The sequence below is a fragment of the Solanum stenotomum genome, chromosome 8 (assembly GCF_019186545.1).
Source record: "Solanum stenotomum isolate F172 chromosome 8, ASM1918654v1, whole genome shotgun sequence".
Classification (NCBI taxonomy): domain Eukaryota; kingdom Viridiplantae; phylum Streptophyta; class Magnoliopsida; order Solanales; family Solanaceae; genus Solanum; species Solanum stenotomum.
This window is the reverse complement of record NC_064289.1, coordinates 44,823,973-44,843,066: the sequence shown is the minus strand read 5'-3', so window position 1 is coordinate 44,843,066 and position 19,094 is coordinate 44,823,973. Positions and strand designations below refer to the sequence as shown.

The 19,094-nt window shown below is 30.9% G+C and overlaps 1 protein-coding gene and 1 long non-coding RNA gene across 2 annotated transcripts; one reads left to right on the top strand and one right to left on the bottom strand.

Moving 5' to 3' along the window:
• Positions 1-1,819: 1,819 nt before the first annotated feature.
• LOC125874888 (xyloglucan endotransglucosylase/hydrolase protein 31-like) lies at positions 1,820-3,611 on the top strand. Its single transcript, XM_049555934.1, has 4 exons — positions 1,820-2,147; positions 2,232-2,449; positions 2,872-3,015; positions 3,124-3,611. The coding sequence occupies exons 1-4, from the start codon at positions 1,845-1,847 to the stop codon at positions 3,338-3,340; spliced, it is 882 nt and encodes a 293-aa protein (XP_049411891.1). The 5' UTR covers positions 1,820-1,844; the 3' UTR covers positions 3,341-3,611.
• A 2,400-nt stretch (positions 3,612-6,011) lies between these two features.
• LOC125874897 (uncharacterized) lies at positions 6,012-17,076 on the bottom strand. The gene is made up of 3 exons (XR_007447322.1): positions 16,824-17,076; positions 13,973-14,047; positions 6,012-6,081 (listed from the first exon to the last, which is right to left on the bottom strand). It is a non-coding gene; the product is annotated as an uncharacterized LOC125874897 (long non-coding RNA).
• Between the last annotated feature and the right edge of the window lie 2,018 nt (positions 17,077-19,094).

Below are 19,094 nucleotides of genomic sequence, written 5' to 3'. Positions count from 1 at the left end.
CCTAGTTGATTGTGAATACATACAATTTAGTAGATATGTTGAAAGTTATAATCTACCAAATCAATCAGTTGAAACATAATTTTGAGGCAACTTGTTTAGCATAGACAAACTTTAATATCGTATTCCTCTAATCCTATTCCTTTAAGCCGTCGGTAGCATTTATGGTCGATCATTGATCAGCATATTTGGAATTTTGAATGTGTGGTCCTAACTATTTGTCCATTTTGATAAATTAAGAAAGGACAATTTTCTTTTTATCTATTATACGCTCAATTAATTATTTTGAAAAAGGTAAAAAAAATTAAAAATCTTAAATTTTTAATTCATCAACTTCATAATTAATAGGGGTAAAATAGTAACTTACTATGTCAATAATTGTTTTCTTAATAGGTGTGTCAATTTATAAATGAACAAGTAATTAAGATAGGAGTACGTTCTAATTAAAAACAAATTGAATTCGATTATATAATAATATAATAATTACCCCAACAACATTAATAGTGGATTTTGCCATAACCTTACCAAGTAACAGTTATATTAGTTCTCTCGTTTTCCCACCGTTCAGCGACAAATCGATTTAAATTGACTCAAAGTAAATAAACAATCGATCTTTAATTGGATTTGATTTGATTTTACATTTTTAAATTTTTTTTATAACATTTGGTTTGATTATAATTTTGATTTTGTTAAAAATTAATATGAGGAAGAAATAACTGAATGGTGTTGTATTGATTTATATCTTTAAAATAATATATCTATTATGTCACGATTAACCAAAACAAGTTATTATTTCTTGTCCCGGTGCACATTAAATCTGGCAGAACAAAAGTTGATATATTTATATAACTGATTACTTCATAGTAAGCAAATTAATAGATACTTATTTCACTAAATGAAAAAAAAAAAGTACAACACGCATTTATATGATGGTTTGGTACGATAATATAAAGTACATCAAAGAACATATTAACAATCAACAAGGTGAACACAAGCTCATTTATTGGAAAAAACCTCACATGGAAGTACAAACTATATAACCAATTCTCTTCCTAAATACACACTAGCGCCGTCCATTTTTGGGGTTGCAAAGATATGAGTAGGGTATGCTTTTTTTAAAAAAATATCCATAGTATTGGTTAGGTCTTTAAAATTTGGAAAAAATTACCTAAATACGCATCTTATTTTACTATAATTTCTAAAAAAAATTACCATTTAAATTTTTTTCAAAAATTTTTGTCCGATACATCACTCTCCTCACGCTTATACATCGTATCCCCTTCTCGGATACATCCCTCCTCTCTCTGATACATCCCTCATCTATGTATTCGAAATTCCAGTGATGTATCCGGATGTCCTATCGCCTCTCTGATACATCCTCACCTATATATCCGGATGTCCAGTGATGTATCTGGAAGTCTAGCGATGTAGACATTTTTGTAATTTTAAAAAGAGTAGAGAAATAATGTTGCTCTTAACACTACGAAATTTATATAAATTATACTTAAATTTTTCGTTACTAGGAATATTAATCTAGAATGAATAATCAGATCTATCCAACCTCATATCTCTCATGTTGAATTAGTATGTGTATCGGAGAAAATGTAATGAAAATTCCTAACACACTAACTTTTTCTAGATCTTGAATAAAATAATTAAGGATAACAAAAGAAAAGAAAAGGTAATAAGCAAATTGCTTCTTTGTCACTACGTATATATACCAACTCCTTATCACTTGATATATTTTCTTTTGTGGGGCCACTCAAATGTCCTTATATATACCCTTGTCTACTTCTTCTCATTTCAAACCAAAAGTATTCATCATCATTCTCAAGCAATTGTTAAGTATGGTTTTACTTGTTTCTCTCCTTGTGCTTTCCTTATTCTGTTTAAGCAATTGTGAGGGTTCGGGTTGGCCTTCTCCGGGCTACTATCCTAGTTCTAGAGTTGGATCCTTATATTTTAGTCAAGGTTTTAGAAACTTATGGGGTCCTCAACATCAATCACTCAACCAAGATACTTTAACAATTTGGCTTGATCATAACTCAGGGAGTGGCTTTAAATCTTTAAGAGATTATCGATCTGGTTATTTTGGCACCTCTCTCAAGCTACAACCTGGTTACACTGCTGGAATTATTACTTCTTTCTATGTGAGAACTCTTAAACACAAATATTTTATATATATATATGTCGTCATGATTTCTAATTGAATTTTTTTAATCATCTATTGGTAGCTTTCCAACAGTGAGGACTTTCCAGGGCATCATGATGAAATTGATATTGAGTTCCTTGGGACTACTCCAGGTAAACCATATGTGTTGCAAACAAATGTGTACATGAAAGGAAGTGGGGATGGTCATATTATTGGCAGAGAAATGCAGTTTCATCTTTGGTTCGATCCAACTAAAGGTTTTCATAATTATGCTATCCTTTGGAACCCCAATGAAATAATGTACGTCCTTATTCCATCCTCTTTAATTATTTTAGACTGAATTCACTATTTTAATACTCCATCTGTCTCAATTTATGTGGCTTACTTTCCTTTTTAGTCAGTTCAAAAAATAATGACACATTTCTATATTAAACAACAATTTAACTATAAAATATCTATTTTATCCTTAATGAAATGATTTACAACCACACAAATTTATATCATTCATTTTGGACCATTAAAAATCTTCCTTTCTTTCTTAAACTCTATGCCGAGTCAAACTACCTCACATAAAATGGGATGGAGGGAGTAGTAACACATACATGAATTAATACTTCACTAACAACATTATATTAATGCAAACATTAAGACCCCAGTACACAAATGAAAACAATCTTTTCTCTTTGTTTTTTCTAACGTGTCTATTTAATGGTGATGCGTAGATTTTTTGTGGACGATGTTCCAATAAGAAGGTACCCAAAGAAAAGTGATGCAATATTTCCACAAAGGCCAATGTATGTGTATGGTTCCATTTGGGATGCTTCATCATGGGCTACAGAGGATGGAAGGATCAAAGCTGATTATAAGTACGGTTGAATTATATTCTTTATTTGTATGATTCTCTAATCCAAAAATTAATTAAATAATTAAAGAAGATGCACAATAATTTACTTAATTAATTGTATGTCTAATAGGTACCAACCATTCGTCGGAAAATACAACAATTTCAAGATAGGTGGTTGCACCACCAACGATAATCCTTCATGCCGCCCGCCATCTGGCTCTCCATCGAGATCCGGTGGGCTGAGCCGCCAACAGAATGATGCAATGGAATGGGTGCAAAGGAACTATAAAGTGTACGATTATTGTCGTGACCCCCAAAGAGATCGTACTCATACACCTGAGTGCTAGAAATGGAGAAAAGAAAATAAATACAGTTTTATTTTTGGAGTGTCTTGGGATGGATCATATCATGATGAATGTGATGAAAAAGTAATTGAAGCGTCCAAGCCTTCAAGGATTTGGAGATGTGGAATTTTACTTAATTTTCTTAAAAAATTGAATGTATAATTTGAGCATTTTTGTTCCAGTTTCTGAAGAGAGTTTCCTTTTAAGTGTATATTTTTCCTTGATGATGTGTATGATTATTTGACAAAGAAGGTACTTTTAGCAAAAAGAAAAATACCAGTATTTTTATAGTGATAAGAAACTTGTTTTTATGGACTAGATGCATCTTCTGCGTTTAAAAATGTGTAACATGGGTTACTTTATACTTCTTTCATTTCATTTTAAAGTGTTTTCTGATCGTATACGAAATATATAGTATAAAAAAATTGTTACATAACAATATATTTAGAACTTGCAAATTTAATATGGTATGACAATTCCTTCTATATAAGTGTGTTATAAATTGAACTAGAGAGAGTAAAATATAATTTGTAAAGTAAAGCATTGTGTTGTACATGCAAAGTTAAAGAATATAAAAGTAGAAAAAATGAGATATCTATTTATGTAGTTTTCTCATCGTCTTGTGGCAAGCCAAAAAGAGATTAACCCTAAAAAAGGTATCCAAAGGTATTATTTATAATGGTAGAAAATAACCACTATTCCGAGTGTGACTCAATCTTGACTTTTAAACTTCTGTTGAAACCCTGCTTCTTGCCACGAACCCTCAACGCTGTAAGCTTAAACTCCCCGTGGCACGATCTTCAACACTGAGCTTGGACTTCGTGGTGCCATGTCCACGAAGGTGAATGACATACGAGTTTATCGCTCTATATAAGGTCGATGAAGAAGGTGAATGACTCCGAAATTTGTTGAAAGATATTTCATTTTGACGCAAATCTGTGACACCAGTATGCATTCACTGTGATAGTCAAGGTTCCATTGATAGAGCAGGGAACATGATGTATAATAGTAAGTCTCTTCATATAAGATGTAGACATAATACCATTAGAGAACTACTCTCTAGTGAAATTATCACAATTGACTATGTGAAGTCAAAGGAAACAATATGAAATCTCCAACCATCTATGATGTATTATGCAATAAAGACAGGTCTGAGGTATGAGGTAATTTTCTGACGTTACAAACTTTGGATAAACTAACAATTTGATATTTTAGGTAATTTGGTAGTGATATAACCCAATAGTATTGCATTAAAATTTAAGTTCTCTACACAATCACTACATCAAAAATAATTATTAGTGGCAATTAATTCTTAATTATTATTGTTAATATGTATTTTTAGCAACAATTAACACTCTTTGTATATGTCCCTAAAACATTTAGCGACATTAATTCTAATGACACTTAACTAATGCTGGTAAAGACTTTAGGATTCTTTATTAATATCAATATTTATTGCCACTAAAAATAATTTTTATCGTAGCGAATGTACGTAATTTTCTTTTTTTTTTGGACTGTCAAAAAATGACTGTCAAAAGCGACGGACTGCGTCGCTTTTTTGGTCAAAATCAACTGAAAAGCGACGCAATCACTTCCGTCGCTTTTTTGGTCAAAATCAACTGAAAAGCGACGCAATCACTTCCATCGCTTTTTAGTTCGACGTTTTTCAAAAAGCGACGGACTGCGTCGTTAAAAAGCGACAGACCGTGTTGCTAAAACTGCGTCGCTTTTAGAGACGGACCGTGTCTCTTTTAGCGACAGACTGAGTCGCTTTTTTACTATTTTTTTTTTGAATTTTTTTTAAAAAAGCGACGGACTACGTCGCTTTATTTTAATTTTCATTTTTTTTAATTTCTAAAGGGCGACGCAGTCCGTCGCTTTTCTGGAAATTTATTTTTTGAAAATCCCAGAAAAGCAACGGATAAAAGGACACTGTCCGTCGCTTTTCTGGAAATTTTATTTTTAAAAACCCAAAAAAGCGATGGACAAAACCACGTTGTCCGTCGCTTTTCTGGGTTTTTAAAAAAATTAAAACCCAAAAAAGCGACGGACTAAATCACGTTGTCCGTCGCTTTTTCTGCAATATTTTTGACAGTAGCAGCTCGCAGCTTCTGCTGCCCACCTGCAAATGCAATTCAATTCAATTCTACACTATTCAGCCCAATCAAACACACACAATTATAAACAATCTAAACAAAACATAAAACAACAAACTTAAAATAACATTCAAAAGTATCTAAATCATAAATTAAAGACTTATAAAGTCTTTTAAAATTCATTTTAAAATTTCAAAAAGTTCATAAATGTCCAGAGATCTAAACTAGGGAGTGAGATCTACATAATCATCCTCATCACTCTCATCGTCAGTGTCATCGGGAGCCGAAGTAGTAGGTCGATGAGCAAGGTTCATCACTTGTTCTTTGATTTGCTGAACGGTCTCACTCATGCTTTTTTGTTCAGCTACTTTTTTCCGCTTCGACTCTACTAGTGCCGCTGTAAGTTTAGCTATTTGATCTGACATAGCAGCAATCTGAACACCGTCAAGTGCCTCAGCTTGACGTGACGATCCAATACCTTCTAAGCCTGACTGAAGGCGTCTAACATCGTTGCGAGAGCCTAGACCAGAACATCTATCCTTGTGTGTCCCCCCCTACCACTTTTTCTTTCCAAATCTGAGTGGACAACTCAAGTGTCAATTGAACCGAACTATCTAGATTCTCAGCGACGTACTTATGAAAGTCATTCTGCATATTAAATATAAATATTGACATCAATATATACACATATCATAAATATATTCACTATTGATATATATTATTAATATTAAATAACTTACAAAAGTTTGTTCGGCCCTTTCCTCCATCCACACATCTGGATCCGACTCATTTTCTTTCTTTCTGACACGAGTCTTTTTGAAAACCTCTGATTCAATAGGAGTGCGTCCCAATTATTTTTCCAACAAAGAAAAACTGAAATTTATAACCATATATATGTATCAACTAATTATTTATTTAAAAGTTTGAATTAGAACTTACCATCTCTCGTGCAATTGTTCCAACCGTCTTTGCACCTCCGGTGTACAACGAGCCACCTTTAAGACTGCCTCTAGCCATTTTGGCTTGATCTGATATTGCCTTAAACTTGTCTGTGTTCCAATACTGACCCAATTCATCAAAAACATGAGGCAACATCCAATCGGGACGTTCACCACTATCCCGAACGCTCTTTAGCCAGCTAGACAGTCTGGCGGATGCCTTCCTCTCAAATGTGGTCCCAATGACCAAATTGTACCTCGACTCCCAAGTACACATAGTTTGAAAAAAATTGAATAACGTTAATTAAATCGATAGTAAAAAAAATTAAAGTATACTAAACTTAACTAAAAAATATATACCTTAAAGTTATTAAACATCGCCTGGCGTATACTATTTGGAATCTCGCTCCAAGAGTGATAAGCTTGTGCATAGAGTCTTCTAACACACTCTTTTAAAGCTCGGGCAACATCCTTTGCAGGATGCCACCTGCAAAACACATAATAAATATGTTAGTTCATGAATAATATATTAAAGTATAAAAAATAAATAAAATAAACTAACAAATAGATAACAAAACAAACTTACGATGATCCATCCGGCTCAATCATGACTCTACTAAGTCTGTCCTTCTGGCCAGGAGCTAGAGAAGACATCGTATCATGTGGTGTAGCACTAGGTGCAGCTATAGACGAGGGTGATACATCAGGATGCACAAAATGCTGAGTCAATGGAGGCGTACTGGCCATAGCATCTGACTGCTCGCTACTAGAATCTCTAAGCCTCATGGCGGATAATTGAGGAGATGTACTTGTGGGAGATGGAGTACCTGCCGATAAGGGTCGTGCTCGACGAATAGCTTGTAAAGGTAGGTCCTCGTAGCGTCGTGAAGGCAATGCCTGTGAAGTAGATGAAGCACCGACTGGTCAACGATAATTAGGATAATATTGCTGAAGATCTGCCGTACCAAACGGAACAGCAAATAAATGAGTATCATGGCTGATGCGCTCTGGCGCAGAAGAAATAGATCCTGCAATATCCTCAGGATCTATCGGTCTCCTAAACTTCTTCTTCTTAGCCTGTTTAGTCTGGCTAACTCCAAAATGCTCGCGATGTCTATCACTGTCACCGCCTGATGACATCTATATGCAAATTTACATGTATAATATATATAAAAATCATAAATTAAATAAAATTAGTAAAATACACTTACATATGTACTAGCTAGCTTTCATTCTACACTATTTCTCCTCGCTTGTTTCAATTCCATCATTCTCCCATTCTTTCTCATCGGTTGTTTCATTTTCATTATCGTCCCATTCTTCGTCATCAAATGATTCATTTTCCTCATTCTCGGATATTTCTTCCTCAACATTCAATATCTCATCATCAGATATTTCTTCTAATATGTGTTGAGGATGTTGTAGTGTGGTTTCCAATTCAACATCAACTTGTTGTTGAACAATTGCAACATCATTTTGATACGCCACATCCAAGACATTGTCAATTTCAATTCTTCCCACATGTTTACTTTTTATAACAACCTACCAATCAGCTTTGTCTCTACGCAATGGATATGAAGCGTAATACACTTGTTTAGCATGTTGTGCAATAATAAAAGGATCATAACTTTTGTATTTCCTGGTGTGCTTAACTTCAATTATATTATGTTGATGGTCCACCTTTGTGCCTCTATGTGATGGGTCAAACCACTCACACCGAAACAATACAATCTTCTTATTAGGCCAACCTGAATACCTCACTTCAATAATCTCTTGAATGACACCATAATATTCAATAGTTTGACCAGTACCATCAACATCACCTTGTATATAGACACCACTATTATTTGTTTTCTTGTTCCTAAATACTTCTTCAGTTTGAAACTTAAAATCATTAACACAATACTTATTTATTGCCAGTACTTGAGATTCAGGTCCAAGGGCTACTTCTTTCACTAATTGCAAATGTTGGACACTTGAGTATTCATCGTAAACCTACGCGATTGTTATTTCAAGTAATATAATTTAGTATAACATGAATTTATTATTAAATACTTAGTGATTGCACACTTACATAGTTCCTCAGCCATTTGGAAAATTCTGTATAGATGGCTTCATTACCCCATGTGTTTACGAACAAGCTGATCATTTTACATTTAAGTATTTCGTTAGTTAATGATCACTTATTAGTATGTAATTTAATAACATATTTTTAACACTTACTTGACATATGATTGAATCTCTGGACAATTAAGTAAAATATATGTCACAACTGATTGCATTTCCATATCAGTGAAGCCTCGCTTTCTACGCTTTTTAGATCCTCGACCATTTTGATTAAAAATTGATATCGGTGGAAATAAAGGATCAATATCGCGTTCATCATTGCGATTGGGCCTGTTTCTCCTACATGACACATCATGACCAAAGTAATAAGAATAAAAATCACCTGTTGCTCTCCCAATATGACCTTGAACAAATGATCCTTCGATCCTTCCCCTTTGCTTAATCGTTTTCTTCGAACTACCAATTTTTCTGCATGCATATATGTATATATATGTTAATATATAAAAGACTTGGCGAATATATATAACTTAGTAAATATTTCAAATGGATACCTCTCAAATGGATACATCCATCTTGTTTGAACCGGACCTCCGAGGCGGGCCTTTTGTACAAGGTGAATTGGAAGATGCTCCATCAGATAAAAAAAACCACATGGAAATATCTTCTCCAACTTAGTAGTAGTGAGAAGAATATTTTCCTCCATCCTATCTAAACTACTCTCCAACAACTTTTCAAAACACAAATCTTTTAAAAAAAGACTTATCTCTGTGATTGGTTTCCATATCCTTTCGAGTAGATGGCTAAAAGCGATAGGAATTAAAGTTTCCATGAACACATGACAATCATGACTTTTCATACCTATCAATTTTCCTTCATTCATATCTGCCCGCTTTCCTAAATTTGAAGCATAGCCCTTCTAGCATCCTCAAATTTTTAACCCACTCAATAATTTCACGTTTCTTATCCAATGTGAATGAAAAGCTGGCTTTGGGCTTAACTATTTTACCATTCTGTAATTCTTGCAGCCATAACTCTTTTCTCCTACAATATTCCTTTATGTCCATTCTAGCTTTTGGATTGTCTTTTGTCGTACCCTTAACATCCATCACTGTGTTAAACAAATTGTCAAAGTAATTGTTTTCAATGTGCATCACATCTAGATTATGTCGTAGCAGATTGTCCTTCCAATACAGCAACTCCCGAAATATGCTTTGTTTGATACAATTATGTTCAACACCATATCCAGGAAGTCTAGAAGGTGAAGCTTCTGTAACTTTAGGTAATTGAGAAATTCTCTCCCAAATTTGATGCCCTGTGACTAATAGAGGTGGGGGGCACTTTCAACCTTATTTTCCCTAAATGCATTTTTCATCTTTCTAAACTCATGGTACATTGGCAAGAACTGGCGATGACAATCAAACCATGTATTTTTTCTGCCATACTTTAAAGTGAATGCCTTACTATTTTTCATGCAATACGAACATGCTAGCTTTCCAGCTATCATCCAACCAAACAACATCCCGTATGCAGGAAAATCATTAATAGTCCACATTAAAGAAGCACGCATGATAAAATTCTTCTTAGTTGATATATCATAAGTCAAAATGCCTTCAAACCACAATTGTTTGAGCTCATCTATCAATGGTTGTAGATAGACATCAATCAAACTTTTTGAATTTCGGGAACCTGGAATAACACAACTTAGAAAGATGTAGGGACTGGTCATGCACATTTCAGGAGGAAGATTATATGGAGTAAGAAATACCGGCCAACATGAATAAGGCGAAGCATTATTAGAGAATGGTGTGAAGCCATCTGAACACAACCCCAATCTAACATTTCTTGGTTCACTAGAAAAATCAGGATATACATTATCAAAATGCTTCCATGCTTCACCATCAGATGGATGAGACAAGACACCCGACGACCTTCTATATTCACGATGCCATATCATATGTGGGGCAAACCTCATCGATGCATACAACCTCTTTAACCTAGGAATGAGAGATAGATAATGCATCGCCTGAACTGGGACCATCTTTCCAGCCAGAGTCCACTTATAACGAGTATGTCCACAAAACTTACAATTTTCTAATTCACTATCAGTCTTGTAAAACAACATGCATCCATTAACACAACAATGAATTCTATCATACGTCAATCCTAACTTGGACACCAAACGCTTTGACTGATAGAAGTTCTTTGGTATGTTAAACTCCGGATTAACTAGTTCACCCAAAAGATCAACCATTGAGTCCATAGCAGCATTAGGAACATTCCAATCTGATTTAATATTCATTAATCTAACCGCAACTGACAAGGTAGAATGCAGACTCCCTTCACATAGTGGACGACTAGACTCTTCTAATTGATCATAAAAGCGTCTTGCTTCTTTATTAGGAGCTTCATCAAAATATTGTTTCGGTTCCATCCCACCTTGAACCCAGAAAGCATCATTGATCATTTCATGAACCCTATCATGTTCAACCATATCATGTTCAACTCTAACTTGTTCAACCCTAATTTGGCCATGTGGTGCAACCATATTATATACATCAACAGACATCGAATTATAAAAGATACCATCCAATCCATCACTTTCTCCATGATCAATCCATACAAAATATCTAGGCTTAAATTCATTACGGTACAAATGAACAATAACTCTATCTGGTTTAAAAAACTTTAAGCACTTACATGCACTACAAGGACACCTAACCAATCTATTAATCTTGAAAATGTCAAGTGTCATTGTATGTTCAATAAAATTTCTAACACCGTCAATAAACTCAGGTTTCAAACCAGCACCAGTTTCATAATGCATATTATACATCCACAAACGATGATCCATCTACAAAAATATAGATATTCAATTATATTATAAATAAAATTTAACAATAATTTTACTAGTAGTAGTCCTAAAACTAGTTTAGTATTGACAAAACCACATTATTTAATTTAACTTATTTAAACAACTTAACAACTTTTTAACTTGAACTAGTTTAATTTTGACTTAATTCCAACAACTAAATCCATCAACAAAACCACATTATTTAATTTAACTTATTTAAACAACTTAACAACTTTATAACATGAACTAGTTTAGTTTTGACTTAATTCCAACAACTAAATCCATCAACAAAACCACATCATTTAATTTAACTTATTTAAACAACTTTAACTAGTTTAGTTTTGACTTAATTCCAACAACTAAATCCATCAACAAACCCACATTATTCAATTTAACTTATTTAAACAACTTAACAACTTTATAACTTGAACTAGTTTAGTTTTGACTTAATTCCAACAACTAAATCCATCAACAAAACCACATTATTTAATTTAACTTATTTAGACAACTTAACAACTTTAAATAGTTTAGTTTTGACTTAATACAACACTAAATCCACCAACTAAACCACATTAATTAATTTAACTTATTTAAACAACTTAACAACTTTATAACTTGAACTAGTTTAGTTTTGACTTAATTCCAACAACTAAATCCATCAACAAAACCACATTATTTAATTTAACTTATTTAAACAACTTAACAACTTTAACTAGTTTAGTTTTGACTTAATACAACACTAAATCCACCAACTAAACCACATTAATTAATTTAACTTATTTAAACAACTTAACAACTTTATAACTTGAACTAGTTTAGTTTTGACTTAATTCCAACAACTAAATCCATCAACAAAACCACATTATTTAATTTAACTTATTTAAACAACTTAACAACTTTAACTAGTTTAGTTTTGACTTAATTCCAACAACTAAATCCATCAACAAAACCACATTATTTAATTTAACTTATTTAAACAACTTAACAACTTTAACTAGTTTAGTTTTGACTTAATTCCAACAACTAAATCCATCAACAAAACCACATTATTTAATTTAACTTATTTAAACAACTTAACAACTTTAACTAGTTTAGTTTTGACTTAATTCCAACAACTAAATCCATCAACAAAACCACATTATTTAATTTAACTTATTTAAACAACTTAACAACTTTAACTAGTTTAGTTTTGACTTAATTCCAACAACTAAATCCATCAACAAAACCACATTATTTAATTTAACTTATTTAAACAACTTAACAACTTTAACTAGTTTAGTTTTGACTTAATTCCAACAACTAAATCCATCAACAAAACCACATTATTTAATTTAACTTATTTAAACAACTTAACAACTTTAACTAGTTTAGTTTTGACTTAATTCCAACAACTAAATCCATCAACAAAACCACATTATTTAATTTAACTTATTTAAACAACTTAACAACTTTAACTAGTTTAGTTTTGACTTAATTCCAACAACTAAATCCATCAACAAAACCACATTATTTAATTTAACTTATTTAAACAACTTAACAACTTTAACTAGTTTAGTTTTGACTTAATTCCAACAACTAAATCCATCAACAAAACCACATTATTTAATTTAACTTATTTAAATTTAAAGCTAAGTGTCAACACTAGATGGACACAAATCGATCTTGCAAGAAAATCAATTTTGTCATCAATAGGATCAACTAGTGTTAGTAGTCATGCTTAACAAATATATTATTTCTAAATTTAAAGCTAAGTGTCAACACTAGATGGAGACAAATCGATCTTGCAAGAAAATCAATTTTGTCATCAATAGGATCAACTAGTGTTGGTACTGATGTTTAACAAATATATTATTTCTAAATTTAAAGCCAAGTGCTAAGTGTCAATACTAGATGGACACAAATCGATCTTGCAAGAAAATCAATTTTGTCATCAATAGGATCAACTAGTGTTGGTACTCATGCTTAACAAATATATTATTTCTAAATTTAAAGCTAAGTGTCAAAACTAGATGGACATAAATCGATCTCGCAAGAAAATCAGTTTTGTCATCAATAGGATCAACTAGTGTTGGTACTCATGCTTAACAAATATATTATTTCTAAATTTAAAGCAAAGTGTCAACACTAGATAGACACAAATTGATCTTGAAAGAAAATCAATTTTGTCATCAATAGGATCAACTAGTGTTGGTAGTCATGCTTAACAAATATATTATTTCTAAATTTAAAACTAAGTGTCAACACTAGATGGATACAAATCGATCTTGCAAGCAAATCAATTTTGTTATCAATAGAATCAACTAGTGTTGGTACTCATGCTTAACAAATATATTATTTCTAAATTTAAAGCTAAGTGTCAACACTAGATGGAGACAAATCGATCTTGCAAGAAAATCAATTTTATCATCAATAGGATCAACTAGTGTTGGTACTGATGTTTAACAAATATATTATTTCTACATTTAAAGCTTAGTGTCAACACTAGATGGACACAAATCGATCTTACAAGTAAATTATTTTTGTCATCAATAGGATCAACTAGTGTTGGCACTTATGCTTAACAAACAATCGATGGACACAAAAATATTATCATAAAATTAAAGCTAAATATCAATACTAGATGGACACAAACACATTATTGAAAACAATTGTACTTGAACTTTAGAAATTTAGAAGCACCAACCTTATCTTCTACTTTGATGAAAGAAGCAATATAGTCTTGTATCAACTTTTTTAGATGTTGAGCTTCCTCAGTTGCCTAGCACGAAAAGTTCTAAAATTAGTTAAATTTCAAGTTCAAGTTCTAATTTTAAGTTCAAGTTCTAATTCTAAGTTCAAGTTCAAGTTCAAGTTCTAAGTTCAAGTTCTAATTTCAAGTTCAAGTTTTAAGTTCAAGTTCAAGTTCTAAGTTCAAGTTCGAGTTCAAAGTTCAAGTTCTATATTCAAGTTCAAGTTCTAATTTCAAGTTCAAGTTCTAAGTTTAACTTCAATAACTTCAAATTCTAAGTTCAAGTTCAAGTTCAAGTTCATATTCAAATTCTAAGTTCAACTTCAAGTTCAAGTTCATGTTCAAATTCTAAGTTAAACTTCAATAATAATTCAAACTAGTCCTAAATTCAAAATTCAAACTAGTCTTAAAATCACAAATTCAAACTAGTCCTAAAATCCCATAATCTAACTAGTGCTAAAATCCTAAATTCAAACAACTCCTTAAATACCCTAATTTAATCTAATCTTACAATTCCAAAATCAAACTAATTAACTCAAGAAATACCGAATTTCAAACAAATCCTAAGATACCCTAATTCAAACAAACTCCAACATTAAAATTTTCATTTTACAATCAACAAACACAAACTAACAATCAAATAATCCCTAATTCAAACTAACCATCAAAAATCCCTAAATCATTCACTTACTAACTAACAATTAATCAAACTAAAAATCAATAAAAAAAACTAATTCAATACACTAATTAACAAATTCAATACTCAAATTTCAAGTTCTAAGTTCAAGTTCAATTTCTAAGTTCAAGTTCAAGTTCTAATTCTAAGTTCAAGTTCAAGTTCTAATTTCAACATCAAGTTCTAAGTTTAACTTCAAATTCTAAGTTCAAGTTCTAATTTCAAGTTCAAGTTCTAAGTTCAAGTTCTAATTTCAAGTTCTAAGTTCAAGTTCAATTTCTAATTTCAAGTTCAAGTTGTAATTCTAAGTTCAAGTTCAATTTCTAATTTCAAGTTCAAGTTCTAATTCTAAGTTCCAGTTCAAATTCTAATTTCAAGTTCAAGTTCTAAGTTCAAGTTCTAATTTCAAGTTTTAAGTTCAAGTTCAATTTCTAATTTCAAGTTCAAGTTCTAATTCTAAGTTCTAGTTCTAATTTCTAGTTCTAAGTTCAAGTTCAGTTTTTAATTTCAAGTTCAAGTTCTAATTCTAAGTTCAAGTTCTAATTTCAAGTTCAAGTTCTAAGTTCAAGTTCAAGTTCAAGTTCTAAGTTCAAGTTCAAGTGCAAGTTCAAGTTCTAAATTCAAGTTCAAGTTCTAATTTCAAGTTCAAGTTCTAAGTTTAACTTAAAATTCTAAGTTCAAGTTCAAGTTCATGTTCAAATTCTAAGTTCAACTTCAATAATAATTCAAACTAGTCCTAAATTCAAAATTCAAACTAGTCTTAAAATCACAAATTCAAACTAGTCCTAAAATTCCAAAATCTAACTAATGCTAAAATCCTAAATTCAAACAACTCCTTAAATACCCTAATTTATTCAAATCTTACAATTCCAAAATCAAACTAATTAACTCAAGAAATACCAAATTTCAAACAAATCCTAAGATACCCTAATTCAAACAAACCCCAACATGAAAATTTTCATTTCACAAACAAACACAAACTGACAATCAAATAATCCCTAATTCAAACTAACCATCAAAAACCCCTAAATCATTCACTTACTAACTAACAATCAATCAAACTAACAATCAATAAAAAAACTAATTCAATACACTAATTAACAAATTCAATACTCAAATTTCAAGTTCTAAGTTCAAGTTCAAGTTCTAATTCTAAGTTCAAGTTCAAGTTCTAATTTCAACATCAAGTTCTAAGTTTAACTTCAAATTCTAAGTTCAAGTTCAAAGTTCAAGTTCAAATTCTAATTTCAAGTTCTAAGTTCAAGTTCAAATTCTAATTTCAAGTTCAAGTTCTACTTTCAAGTTCTACTTTCAAGTTCAATTTCTAATTTCAAGTTCAAGTTCTAAGTTCAAGTTCTACTTTCAAGTTCTAAGTTCAAGTTCAATTTCTAATTTCAAGTTCAAGTTCTAATTCTAAGTTCAAGTTCGAATTTCAAGTTCAAGTTCTAAGTTCAAGTTCTAAGTTCAAGTTCAAGTTCTAAGTTCAAGTTCAAGTTCAAGTTCTAAGTTCAAGTTCAAGTTCTGAATTCAAGTTCAAGTTCTAATTTCAAGTTCAAGTTCTAAGTTTAAGTTCAGGTTCTAAGTTCAAGTTCTAATTTCAAGTTCAAATTCTAAGTTCAAGTTCTAATTTCAAGTTCAAGTTCTAAGTTTAACTTCAAATTCTAAGTTGAAGTTGAAGTTCAAGTTCATGTTCAAATTCTAAGTTCAACTTCAATAATAATTCAAACTAGTCTTGAAATCACAAATTCAAACTAGTCCTAAAATCCCAAAATCTAACTAGTGCTAAAATCCTAAATTCAAACAACTCCTTAACTACCCTAATTCAATCTAATCTTACAATTCCAAAATTAAACTAATTAACTCAAGAAATACCAAATTTCAAACAAATCCTAAGATACCCTAATTCAAAAAAACCCCAATATTAAAATTTTTATTTCACAATCAACAAACACAAACTAACAATCAAATAATCCCTAATTCAAACTAACCATAAAAAACCTCTAAATCATTCACTTACTAACTAACAATCAATCAAACTAACAATCAATAAAAAAACTAATTCAATACACTAATTAACAAATTCAATACTCAAATTGAAAGAAATTAAAAATAATATTATGAAACCCTAACCTTCAATTAAAGGAGAAGGGCAGTGGATCGAGGTCGGGGTCAGTTGGCCGGAGATGTTATTGCTCTCCTCGCCGGCTGCTGATGTTGATTGCTTGGAGCTCGCTGGCCGGAGCAGTTGAGGGAGAGACAGAGCAGCGAACTTTCGTTGATTGGAGAGACGAGAGAGAGGCGACGATTTGTCTCGCCGTTCTCGCCGGTGAGAAGAGACGGGAGGGAGCAAGGAGAGAAGAGATGAGAAGAGGATGGCGGCGGGAGGAGGCTGGGCTGCTTGAGATAGAAGAAAAGAATGAGTTTTCAAAATTAGAGGGTTTGGTCTTTTTTTAGGTCAAAAATAGGAAGGTTAGGTAGATTTAATTTGAGTCATTGGATTTGTTAAGATGAGCGGCTAGGATTTGATCTAGGATTCACTTAAAGGATGGACGGTTAAGATTTAAACTAATGTTTCAAAATTTGGACAAAAAAGGGTATAATTGCAATGAATGAATGGCTAAAATTGCAACTAAAATTGATATAAGAGGCTATAATTGAAAGATGAAATTGGATTGAGGTGGCTAGAATTGCAATGACTTGAATAAGAAGAAAGATAAAATTGAAAGGAATTAGATTAGAATGGGCTAAAAATTAAATGATTTCGAGAAAAATTAAAGAAATGCTATCCAATTAAAATACTACAAATATTATAACATTTTATATAATAAAAATCACTTAAATTTTAAAATATTTGAATAAAATAATTATTCTGAGTTTTACTTATAATTTTAAAAATATTTTAATAATATTTACGATAATTTTATAAAGCATGAAAACTAAAATATATAATTTTTAGACAAAATCGATTAAAAATTTAAACTTGGAATATTTTAAAAAAATACGTATTTAACCAAATAGCACTTCCGAAAGGCTTATAGGTCTGTCAAAATTGGGTGTCAACATACCGACATCGTGAAGTCGATATTATCTAAATAAAATAATTATTTAAATATACCGACCTCTTTAGGTCGGTATTTATTAATTTATTTTAATATAAACTCATCTTTTGAGGTTGATTTTATTAATTAAAATTACATATACATATACATACATACATATATGTGTGTGTGTATATATATATATATATATATATATATATACATATATGTATATATACATAGGTCAAATACATATACAGCCCCTCAAACTTGCCCTCATTTTTTATTTTGGCACTCCAACTTAGCCTTGTTCCATTTAAACTCCATTTTTTCTGTACCATTTAAACACTTATACTAATTTTTATGATTTGTTTTTATTTATGTTCTTCAATTGCAATTTCTTATTTTAAAAAAATAGACGTGTGCTTGTTAATTAAAAAAATTAAACATTCGCGAACAAACATAAAAATTTTCAAACAATAATATTATTTTTTGATATTTCTCTGTATTTTTGCATGAAAATAAATTGACGAAAGTTCTTCGATTTTCTTTCTTAAACATTCAATCAAATTAAATAACACTACTTATTTATTTTTTCTTATCATCTAGGCTATCTAAATTTAACGCAAATACTCACTTTTAATTTTAAATATAAATCAATACGAATAAAAAAACCCATCTTCAAAAAGACTCGACTGACTTAGTTAATAAGACTACTAAAAAAAGACTCTTGTTCATTGCTAATAACACTACTAAATAATGTTAAAACTCGACTGACTTTGTTAGGTTGTCAGTGATTTTAAAGAAAGAAAACCAACACAATTTCGTCGGTTATTTTTCACACAAAAATACATAACACTCTTAAAAAGAAATTATTATTTTTTTAAAAGAATTATTTTTTGTTGATTTTTAATTTTTTAACTAAAATTAAATGACACATGTCGATTTAAAATAAGAAGTTGCAATTGAAGAATATATATAAAAATAAATAAATCATAAAAATAGTATTTCGTGTTAAAATGGAACATAAAAAATGGAGTTCAAGGGTTAAAATGGAACAAGGCTAAGATAAAGTGCCAAAATGAAAAATGTGGACAAGTTAGAGGGGTTGTATATGTGTTTGGCCATATATATATATATATATATATATATATTTTAACTACACATCAACAAAAGTTTAATTTAATAAATTTAATTTATCGATCAAGTTAATTTTATAAATTTAAATTATATACCTTCTAATTATATAAATTTAATTTTATTGATCAACAAAAGTTTATCAATATCAAATTTAATATATAAATCTCCTTGAATTGATCATCGGTATTTCTTTAATTGATAATGTATTTCATATCTGAACCAC

Bases quoted from the DNA above. Each gene is read 5' to 3' on its own strand.
- LOC125874888 (XM_049555934.1), top strand. From the start codon at position 1,845: ATGGTTTTACTTGTTTCTCTCCTTGTGCTTTCCTTATTCTGTTTAAGC. The intron at 2,148-2,231 runs GTGAGAACTCTT...ATCTATTGGTAG, and splicing joins GAATTATTACTTCTTTCTAT to CTTTCCAACAGTGAGGACTT. The intron at 2,450-2,871 runs GTACGTCCTTAT...GGTGATGCGTAG, and splicing joins TGGAACCCCAATGAAATAAT to ATTTTTTGTGGACGATGTTC.